The sequence below is a fragment of the Tenrec ecaudatus genome, chromosome 18 (assembly GCF_050624435.1).
Source record: "Tenrec ecaudatus isolate mTenEca1 chromosome 18, mTenEca1.hap1, whole genome shotgun sequence".
Classification (NCBI taxonomy): domain Eukaryota; kingdom Metazoa; phylum Chordata; class Mammalia; order Afrosoricida; family Tenrecidae; genus Tenrec; species Tenrec ecaudatus.
In genome coordinates, this window is record NC_134547.1 from 36313231 (window position 1) to 36325367 (window position 12137).

The 12137-nt window shown below is 39.8% G+C and overlaps 1 protein-coding gene across 1 annotated transcript in view; it reads right to left on the minus strand.

Annotated features, from left to right (window-relative positions):
- Window positions 1–12137, minus strand: part of ITFG1 (integrin alpha FG-GAP repeat containing 1) — a 242724-nt gene that overhangs the window by 9480 nt on the left and 221107 nt on the right. Inside the window, exons 15-16 of the mRNA XM_075537119.1 lie at window positions 3364–3488; window positions 2411–2493 (exon numbers count right to left, since the gene is read on the minus strand). Of these exons, the coding sequence (XP_075393234.1) occupies window positions 2411–2493; window positions 3364–3488 (208 nt within the window). The remainder of the gene's footprint in view (window positions 1–2410; window positions 2494–3363; window positions 3489–12137) is intronic.

Genomic DNA, 12137 nt, shown 5'->3' on the forward strand with positions numbered 1-12137 from the left:
GTAGTATGTACATATGTGTCATGGTACTACATCCTATGGAATTACATAATTTACATATCTTTTCACTCAGGATTTAGTTCTCCTAAGTTTTGTTTGTTTATTAAAAGATCATTTTATTGGGGGCTCTTACAGCTCTTATAACAATCCATATATCAATTGTATCAAGCATATTTATACATATGTTGCCATCATCATTTTCTAAACAATTACTTTCTATTGAGCCCTTGGCATCAGGTCTTTTTTCCCTCCCTCCTCCCCACCCACTCTTGTGACCCCTTGATAAATTATAAATTATTATTATTTTCATACCGTACACTGACCGCTGTCTCCCTTCCCCCGTTTTGTGTTGTTCATCCCCCTGGGGGTGGTGCGTGGTTATGTGTCGATCATTGCACTTGGTTCCCTCCTCCTCCCTTCCCCTTGCCCACATCCCCTATCCCCACCCTTCCTGCGGCATTACCACTCCCATTCCTGTTCCTGGATTGCATGTGTCCTGAGCTCTCATTTCTTAGCTGTACCCGTGCACATGCTCCAGCCTACAGTGAAAGGCAAGTAAGTGGCTTTCTAGCAGAGAAGCAACAAACCCACATGGAAGAAGCACACTAGCCTGTAAGATCGAGGTGTTAATGATATTAGGTAACAGGCATCAGAATACCCAAAACAAAAAACAAAACAAACAAACAAACAAACAAAAACATCGATGAGAACGAGATCAGTCAGAGCAGAGACCCAAAACCCACCTGTAGACAATGGGACAGTCCCCTCACAGAAGGGTCACAAGGAAGGGATGAGTCAACCAGGGTGCAGTATAGCATCGAGGAAACACACAATATTCCTCTGGTTCATTGAGGCTTCCTCACCCCCACTATCATGACCCCAGTCCTGCCTTTCACTGCCAGCAAGACACTATGCTTTTACAGACTAGCACTGAATTTTGATGGAAACTGCTATATTAGAAGGTCCTTAGGAAGGATTTTGAACTGTCTCAGGTTCCCCACCTTGAGGTTCCATTATATGGACCCAGCAGAACATCTGTTGAAAATGAAATCTGTGTATCTGGGGTGGGACCAGGTTGCACTAGCAGATTATCTGATCTACAGATGAGGTCCAAACCATTCCACTGGAAAAGCAACCTCCTCCGACACATAATAAGAACTGCAATGTGGAATCAGGAAACAGGCACCAGAGACCCAAAACAACAACAAAAAACATATTGTTGAGAACCAGGGGGGTCAGAGCAGAGACCCCGAAAGCCATAGGCCATAGACAATAGGCCATCCCCTCACAGAAGGGCCACAGGAAGGGATGAGTCAACCAGGGTGCAGTATAGCACCAATGAAACACACACAGCATTCCTCTGATTATTCTAGGCTTCCTCACCCCCACTATCATGATCCCAGTCCTGCCTTTCAGTTCTGGTTAGACCGGAAAATGTACCCTGGTACAGACAAGAGCTCACGACACATGGAATCCAGGTCAGATAAACCCCTTGGGAACAGAAAGGGAGCAGCAACACCAGGAGGGCAGGGGGAAGGTGAGGAAAGGAGAGGAGGAAGGGAGAACCGATAGCAATGATTCACACATAACCACCACCACCACCACCACTACTGGGAGCTCTCATCTCTCTTTTTTTAAAAAAATCATTTTATTAGGGGCTCGTACAACTCTTATCACAATCCATACATATATCAATTGTGTAAAGCACATTTGTACATTCAATGCTCTCATCATTCTCAAAACATTTGCTCTCCACTTAGGCCCCTGGCTTCAGATCCTCATTTTTCCCCTCTTCCTCCCCATTCTCCCCTCCTTCATGAATCCCCGCTAATTTATAAATTATTATTATTTTGTCATATTTTGCACTGTCCAATGTCTCCCTTCACCCACTTTTCTGATGTCTGTTCTGCAGGGAGGAGGTTATATGTAGATTCTTGTAATCGAATCGGTTCCCCCTTTCCACCTCACCCTCCCTCTAGGAGCTGAATTTCTTTTTTTTTAGGAGCTGAATTTCTAACCCAGATTTTTGACTCCTAAATTTGTATATTCATCCATTAAAATATACATCACTTTTTAAAGACTTCATGAAAAATATCAGTACTTATTAAAGAATTTAGTACCTTAAAGTTTAGGTTTTATAAAAAGAGTAAAAGCATTTTATTTAAACAGGATATGTATCACTCCTAAATTAGTTACCCTGCCGTTTTTCCAATAAGATTTAATTTATTCAATAAGACTGAAAATGTCAGGAACCTTTTGTGTGGTTATCTTTTTCTTTACGGCTGTTGCAAGCAAATAAAATAATGACAGTCCTGAGGGAACACACAGGAATAAGGATTTTAAAAAGACATAACTGCATCTATGATTTATAGTTCACAATATTTAACAAATTCAGTTCAAGGAAAGACATTACCTTCGAGGAACATTATGAGGGTATGGAATGACAATTAGCTGGGAATTTGGAATGATTGCAGTCCACTCTTGTTTTCTTATGGACTAAAAAAGAATTTAAGAACATTTAAGATAACATTATTCAAACTAAATAGAGAGAAGATCAAGTGTTCTTTGAGAAATGTAAATTCTAGGTATGGATTAAATTCACACTGAATCCAAAATAGACTGCTGTATCATCTGCTGGTAAAATTATTCTGCTTTTTCCTGATAAAAATGTTATTTGTATCTCATGGATTCATCATAGTCCTTATTCACTAAATATTTATTTGTTGTTCTCACTCTTAAGTAGCAGGCGTGTTCAAAGTGATAAAAGTACTACTTGGAGGTAACACTTAAGTCAAAGTTGAGTGCGAAAACACAATGAGTAACATTTGTAACGTGATTGGTATCATTTGACATTGAGTTGACCTCCACAGGGTTTTCAGGGCTGTCTTTTGGAAGTAGTTCACCGGTACTGTGTTCTGAAGTGCTTCTGGGCAAGTTCATACTGTTAACTGTTCTGCGAGTGCTGGTAGCTGCGTGTTTAACCCCGTGCGCTACCCAGGGGCTCCTTCCTAGCATGCTAACCCAAACCCAACACACTACCACTGAGTTCATTCCAACTCACAGTGACCCTGGCGAGGGTTCCTGAGACTTTGTAAATCTTCATGGAAGCAGACGATTTCATGTTTCTCCTTAGGAATAGTTGGTGGGTTTGAACCACCAGAGTTAGGTGGGAAAAATTAAAGTAAGAAAGAGGAATAGTTGTGATCTTTATGGCAGAGGTGATGAGAGCTGCACTGTATTTCCAAATCATGATGTGCTCAATATAAGGTAAGTTTATTTAGGCCACTATGAACCAATTTTTTATTCCTTTTTAAAAGTGAGCATTAAAAACCTAATTAGTTATATAGAAAATACATTTTTACTTACCTTCTCTCCAGATGGACGGGGGATACCAACAAAAAGATGATCCAAAAAATTTGCACTTCGACCTAATCCAAGTACGTTATATGGTAGTTGGAGAGCTAAGTGTGCCGATTGGCTGAGTTGTCCAGCTGTAGTGATTACAAAAGAAAGAAAGAAAGAACAAGGTTGGAAGTATTGTTTTTACCAAATGTTAAAAATTTAGCACTAGAATTGATTCTTTAAAGATAAAGATGTGAAATGAATTCTCAACTCATAAATATTAATGATCCATTAAAAATAACTTTACAGAGGTATAATTCACATACCAAAGAATCCTAGAGTTGAATGGTATTGAGTATACTCAGAGTTGTTCATTATCACCTAGATCCAAAATTTTAGAACATTTTAAATTATTCCCTCCCAACACTTCATACCTATTAGCTATCACTGCTAATTCCTACTCCACCTTCCCAGCCGTACCCCACTGCCATGAGTCAATTCTGATTCGTAGTGATCCTATATATGGTTTCAGAGGCTATAAATTGTTAGGGGAAGAGACACCCTCATCTTTCTCCTGCTTGTGGGCTTGAACTGCCAGCCTTGAAGTTAGCAGCACCACTCTTACCTTAGAGTGTCTTCAGAATTTTACTATGGCCATACCACCCTGAACATGCCCGATCCACTGACCGTTTGGTAGCAGAGGGGTGTTTTAACCACTGCTTAAAATATATTGTCATAAATGATAAATACATTATTATTTACTTTCCTTTGCCATTAATAAAAGAAAGCTAAACTCAGTGACAGAGAGCTCACATTGACTAATAGAGACAGGACAGAGTAGAACTGCCTTTGGGGGTTTCTGAGTCTGTAAATCTTTTTTTTTAAACAACATTAATTATGTCTTTATTATGTTATTATAACTTTGATGACTGTTTTTTAAAAAAAATCATTTCATTGGGGGCTCTTACAACTCTTATCACAATCCATACATACACCCATTGTGTCAGGCACATTTGTACATTTGTTGCCATCATCATTCTCAAAATATTTTCTTTTTACTTGAGCCCTTGATATCAGCTCCTCATTTTCCTCCTCCCTTCACCACCCTTCCTCCCACTCTTACCCTTGATAATTAATACATTATTTTGTCATGTTTTATACTGTCCAATGTCTCCCATCACCCGCTTTTCTCTGTTGTCTGTCCTCCAGGGAGGGGGCTAAAAGTAGGTCCCTGTAAACGGTTCTTTCTTTCCACCCCACCCTCCCTCCACTCTCCTGGTATCGCCAATCTCAGCACTGGTCCTGAAGGGATCATCTGTCATGGAATCCCTGTGTTTCCAGATCTTGTCTGTACCAGTGTACGTCCTCTGTCTAGCCAGATTTGTAAGGTAGAATTGGGATCATGAGAGTGGGGATCATGATAGTGGGGAGGAAGCATTAAAGAACTAGAGCAAAGTTGTATGTTTCATCGTTGCTACACTGCTCCCTGACTGGCTTGTCTCCTCCCCACGACCCTTCTGTAAGGGGACGTCCAGTTGTGAGGCTGTCCATCTTCACAGGGACAGGAACCCTCAGCTCTCTTCTGTGGAGTAGCCAATGGGGACACACGGCTAACCTTCCAGTTAGCACCTCCCAATGGTATCCACTACACCACCATAACACTTTTGCTATTTTAATTGCTAGAAGTATGTTTCTGGTATATCTATAATCAGTAATCCTTCTCAATCATAATCAATTAATAGTAGTCAATATATATAACAATTAAAGAGAATAAAATAGCTGGTCTCTACTTGAGGCTAAAAATCTACTTTTGTATATGACAAAGGCATATGTATTTCTGTGGGAAAGACTTTCTAGTGTGAGTGGGTACTCACTGGTCATTTAATAAGAATTACTCTACAGATAGCATCACCTGTTATGTCTCAGGCCCTCTGCTGACTATAGGATCACCTTAAACAACATGACAAAATCACAAATCTATGTCCTGTGTTGATTTAATGTTACTAAAAAACACTCCTGGTTTATGATTGAACTATTGAATTGTATGATATGTGTATTATGTCTCAAAAAAAACTTTAAGAAAAACAGCAAACAACTCTTGGTTGAGACAGAAAAGGGTTCTGGTAAAATATAACCATGTAAGCAGATATTCTTCAGCAACTCACTGCACACGTAGATCTCAAAACAAATGAAGATCAAACGATCTGAATTGTAAACTTCCCAAGTAGGAGCGACATCTGAGCCAGAGACAAGCAGGCAGTTATGAAGTGAGAAGCTGACATGGGAGACCCAGAAAGGAGGACAAATCCTCGCAGGCTTGAAGGGCACCCCGAGGCAGCCCTTACCACAACACTTCAGTCCGTGTGACTGGGAGAGAAAAGGACAAACAGTGGAGTAGAAAAGATTCCCTGTGTACTAGTTGTAGCTGTGAAGGTTTAGGGGTGGTTGGGTTTTTCTCCCTTCACTTCCCATACCTGCCAGGCTCCCAAAACCTAGGAAAAATTAAACAACTCCAAATAAAAGCCCCGAGGACAAACATTAAGGTATTGTAGAGGTTCACAGTCTTAAAAACTCTCCAGATTTCTTACCCCTTGGATTTAAATCATGGTCTGAGGGGTTAAAAAAGGAGGTAAACTAAAATTGAGGTGAACTTGGGAGTCTTTAATGACATACAAGTACATTTTAAACATGTGAAAAATTTATTGTTGTTACTGTTAAGTCAGTGGTTATGAAGTAGCAACAAAAACAACTGTATGGCTGCAAGGTCACCACCACATGAGGAGCTGTACTAAAGAGTCATGGCATTAGGAAGGCTGAGGGCCACTGTGTGTTGTGATGTCAAGTCGGTTCCACCTCTTTTTTTTATAACTTTATTGGCACTTCATCCACAAATCACACAATTCAATAGTTCAATCATATCAAGAAGAATTGTGCAATCATCACCACATCAATTTTAGAACATTTCTTCTTTTTTCCCATGATTAAAATCACTTTTAAAATGAATTATATAATCATAATCAGTTCTAGTGCTCCCTCCGCCCAGTACCACCTCTTAGAGACTATGTACAACAGAATGAAACACTGCCAGGCCCTGCATAATCCTCACAATTGTTATATTTGAGCTCAACAATACAACCACTGTATTAATCCATCTTGTCAAAGGTCTTCCTCCTTTTTCTTGCCAGGGTCTGGTCTTTTTCTGATAGCATGTCCAAAATATGTGAGATGAAATCTCATCATCTTTTCCTCTAAGGAGCATTGTGGCTATACTTAACCCAAGGTGGATTTCTCTGTCCTTTGTCAGTTGAGTATTTTCAATAATTATTCTTTGCCAGTACCATAAGCCAAATGCATCAATTCTTCTTTGGTCTTCTTTATTTCATGTCAAACTGTCACATGCATATTAGGTATGGAAATTACCAAGGCTTGGGTTGGGCATATCTTAGTCCTCGAAGTAACATTCTAGTTTCTCAACAATTAAAAGAGTTCTCCTGCAGAGTAGATTTTCACAATGCATTACCGCATGTTTTGATTTCTTGATGGCTGCTTCCATGAACACTGGTTGTGAATCCAAGTAAGATGAAATCTCTCACAACTTCAATAGTTTCTTTTACCATGCTGCGACCTATTGGTCCAGTTGTCAGAATTTTGGTTTTCTTTATATTGACTTACAGTCCATATTGAAGGGTATAGGCTTTTATCTTCATCAGCAAGTGCTGCAAGTCCTCTTTATTTCTACCAAACAAGGTTGTGTCAGACATCTAAGTATTGCAGGCTGTTAATAAGCATTCCTCCAATCCTAATACTCTTCCTTCATTTAATGCGTCTTCTCTGATAACTTGCTCAGCATATAGGTGAATGAGCATTGCAAGAATATGCAAACATGATGCACACTTTTCCTGATTTGAAACCATGTAGTATGCACTTCTTCTGTATGGACAGAAGCCTCTTGATCCACATACAGGTTCCTTAAGAGCACAATGCAGTGCTCTGGGATTCCTATTCTCAGGACTATCCACACAGTTGAATTTTGAAACATTTTCAATGAAACAGTAGTAAACATCTTTCTGGTATTCTCTTCCTTTCAGGCAAGATCCAACTGTTCCATGGCCTCTTCTCAACCAGGCCTAAACTTCTGACAGCTCCTTGTCTATCTATTGCTACAACCATGGTTGGATGGTCTTCAGCAAAATTTTACTTGCATGTGATATTAATGATATTGTTATTTAATTTGAGAATTATGTTGGGAAAAGAAGGGGGGAAATTATAAGACATGCACACATGTAAATATATTTATGATTAGGGGGAAATAGACCTCTGTGCACATATTTATAAGTTTAGTAGTAGAGTAGCAGGTGGACATTGGGCCTCCTCGCATGCATTCCCTTAATACAAGAGCACCTTGCTCAGCTAAATGGTCATTTCATGATACCCACCTTCCTGACATGATCGCTGATGACAGACGTGTGCATAAGCAAATGTGATGAAGAAAAATGATGGTGCCCGGCTATCAAAAGATATAGTGTCTGGGGTCTTAAAGGCAAACAAGCTGTCATCTAGCTCATAAGCAACAAAGCCCACAGAGAAGAAGCACACAAGATTGTGTGAACATGAGGCATTGAAGGGATCAGGTAGCAGACACCAAAGGACAAAAACCATCATTGTGTGATCACCTTCCCCACATAACCGCCAAAGACGAATGTGTGCATAAGTAAGTGTGGTGAAGAAGGCTGATGGTGCCCGGCTATCGAGAGATATAACATCTGGGGTCTTAAAAGGCTTGAAAGTAAACAAGTGGCCATCTACCCCACAAGCAACAAAGCCCACATGGAAGCACACACCAACATGTGTGATCATGAAGGACCGAGGAGACCAGGTTTCAAGCACCAAAGGCAGGGGGGGGGGGGAATCATATCATCACGAATGAGTGGAGCGCGTGATGGGGACCCAATGCCCATCTGAAGACAACTGAACATCCCTTGCAGAGGGATAGTGGGGAGGAGATGAGTCACTCACGGTTCAGTGTATCAATAAGGAAACTCACAACCTTCCTCTAGTTCTTAAACGCTTCCTTCCCCCAACTATCATGGTCCCAATTCTACCTTAAAAACCTGGTTAGACCAGAGGATGCACAGCGGTACAGATGGGAACTGGGAACACAGGGAATCCAGGACAGATGAACCCTTCAGGACCAACGGTGAGAGTGGCGATACCGGGAGGGAAGGCGGGGTAGAAATGGGGAACCGATCACCAGCATCTACATATAACCTCCTCTCTGGGGGATGGGCAACAGAAAAGTGGGTGAAGGGAGATGCCGGGTAGTGTAAGATAAGATAAAATAATAATTTATAAATTATTAAGGGTTCATGAGGGAGGAGGGAGCGGGGAAGGAGGGGAAGGGTAAAAAGGAAAATGAGGAGCTGATTCTAGGAACCCAAGCGGAAAGTTAATTTTGAGAATAACGAGGGCAACGAATGTATAAGTGTGCTTTACACAATTGATGTATGTAAGGATTGTGATAATTGTTAATATGAGCTCCAATTAAAAAACAACTCACTCGTATCACACAAAAAATAAATGAATAAAAATAAAGACAAGTATTCCCTTGTCTTTGAATGATTGCCCCTTGGTCTAAGTACAGGTGTTGTGAAATTAGCATTTTTTGAAACAAAGATTTTAATAATTTGTGATCATTCACAGTTGAAGGCCTTTGCATAATCATATAAATGAGAATAAAAGAATTTACTAATATTTGACTCCAAGTTCTTTATAATATTTTTAATTATATGTGGATTTAACTTCTAGATAATTGAAGATGAAAAAATGATGACATGTGTGCTATATATGTGCTGTATCTATCCCCCAAACCTTTGTTCACATTCAAAGGGCTAGTTCATGTGAATGTGATCTTGTTTAGAATCAGAATCTCAAGTGTTTTCAGTTAATATGAGGGAAAACTGGAATAGGGAGGATACTAATCCAATAAATTTTATCCTTATAAAAGAAGACAAGAGACAGACAGGCACACAGAGAAGAAGACCATGTGAAGATATGGGTAAAGAGTGAAGTAATGCACAACTCATTAGAAGCTAAGAGAGAGGCACAGAACAGAATTCACCTGCAAAGCCCTGACAAGGCATCCATATGCCCATACTCTGGTTTTAGACTCCTAATATCCAGAACTGCGAGCCAGTAAACATTTTGTTCTTATAAGTCTTAGTCCTACTACTCTGCCATACTCACTCTAGGAAATTAACACAATGTGCAAAGTATGTGGTAGGAATTCCTACTACATTGAAAGATTATCCACGAAAAGAGGCGCTTCTCTGGCTCCCTGGTGGCTTAGTGGTTACGGGCTGGGCTGTTAGTTGCAAAGGCCGCAGCTCAAAGTCACCAGCCATTCCTTGAGAGAAAGATGGCGTTTTCTACTTCTGCAAAGAGTTATAACCTCATGGGGAGAAAAGGAGAACCAATTGCAATGACTGATGAACACCCCCACCCCGCGCTACAGGGGGAGGAACAACAGAAACGTGGGTGAAGGGAGACCGCGGATGGTGTACAATATGAAAATAAAAATAATTTATTAATTATCAAGAATTCACGAGGTTGGGAAGGTGGGGCAGAAAGGATAAAAAAAAATAGGAGCTGATACCAAGGGCTCAAGTAGAAAGAAAATGTTTTGGAACTGATGATAGCAACATATGTACAAATATGCTTGGCACAATTGATGTACGGATTATTATAAGAGCTGTAATAGTCCCCAGTAAAATGATTTATTAAGAAAAAAAGTTACAATCCCAGTAACTTGGCAGTAAAACTGCTGGTGTACAGCGTCACTATGAGTAGATATGGACTTAATGGCAGTGAGGTGTTGTTTTTTTGGGGGGTGGCTATGGTTCCGGTTTAGTGACTACTAAGAGTTATGTTTCAGAACAGAAGTTGGCAAACTTTTGAGAAGAGGCAATTCTGTCCCTCACAACAATTTAAAAGTTATTCAAGAGCCATAAATATACACTTTAAAAACAAATGAAATATCATTATTTGAGTAATATCCTTTAAATGAAATAGTTTCATTTTCATTTTTACTTCAGAACCACATATACATATTGAAAAAGTGGTATATGGCTCTCAACCCGCAGTTGGCCGACCACTGTTCTAGGCATAGCATGTTGGTGGGCACTTTGAAATGTCTATTGTATTACATTGAATCTTTGGTAGTGAGTAACCAGAGTCAATGCCATTTAGTCGAATCTGACTCATTATGAACCTATAGGAAAAAACAGAACTGCCCCCATTGGAATTTTGAGACTTTAAATTCCTTAAGGGAGCAGACAGCCTCACCCTTTCTCCTGGTGAGACTGGTGGGTCCTGTGTTGAGTTTAAATTCTGAGCACTACATTTGCAGAATGCTACAGAAAGTAGTGAGAACCCGAAACCCTTATATCCAGCCCATTAACTAAGAATATGAACCGATTTGCCTTCAGCAGAGTATTAGAAAGTGGAATGATTAACTCCATCTGTAAAAATAAGTTACCACTGTAAACAATTACAGTTCTGTAGGTCAGAAGTGCTACATAGGTTTTAATGGGCTCAAATTAAGGTGGTGATTGGGCACATCTGCTGTATAAGGCCTCTTTGATGTATTGAAAAGCAAGGATGTTACCCGCCAACCATCCTGATGGCAACTATCATGCTACTGCTCTCCTGGGTTGGGTCATTCATCACTGTGGAGCTATCCCCAAGGATAGCAGTTCAAAACAGCAGGTGGTTCTAAACCACTAAGCAGCCTAGGGAGGAGCAGTCTTCCCCCGGGCTGACCTGGATGTGTCCTTGATGGAAATGACCATACTAGGGTGGCATATTCATGAATCATAGCCTGATTGTCTTGGTTGGAAGGCCCTGGACCAATCTTGTAGGCTCTTCCGTCTAACATAATTTATTTGTCAGCCAGGGTCCCACTTTGTAGTCCCACCTGGAACTGTAATGTGTTAATCTGTCATGGTTTTGTGGGTTCCTTTCCCCTCTCATTTCATTTTAAATTCTCAAATCTCGGAAAATCCTTAGATGCCCTATGACCTTGTGGATGGTCTACCTTATCTAGATGATGACGTGTCTTTGTCTTTTCCTGTTTAAGACCAAATAAATGATTACCCTTAAATTGAATATGAGATCTCTTTTGTACCCAAAACAGTTCAACAGTTGACCTTGTAGTTAGAAGTTCAGTGCATAACCCACTACACTACTAGGGCTCCTTTTGGCAGTTAATAACAAATTATAATTTGTTAAATTCAGCTTTGCTGGAGTTCTTATAATATTTCATGGTTTACTGTGATTCATTTGGGCATTATGAATTCTAACATGGTATCACATAGGATTTAAATGCCTAGACATTCCCAACTACTTTGTTCTTTGGTCTTTAGTAAGACACTTGACTTTGCCAATCCTTATTTAATTAATCATTTAAACATTTACTGAATGCCCACTGTATGTCATTCACAGACAAAAAGAAAAGGTCTTTATACAAAGAAAAAAAACCATTTTAAGACACAACACAAAAACCAATACCTTTCTAATCTGTGTAGAATAACAATACTATCTACTGAATGTCCTTGGTGGGAAAATGACAACACGAGCACTCAACTGTTAATGTCTTTAAAGGGCTTTGTAAGTTGTAGAGCCTAATGTAAATATGTTAGTTGCTACTTTGATTCTAATGCTAGTTCTTGAACAATATTGTAATAACTATTTTTCAAAGTTCTTCTAATTTTTCTTTTGGAACAAACCAAGAAGCCTATAAC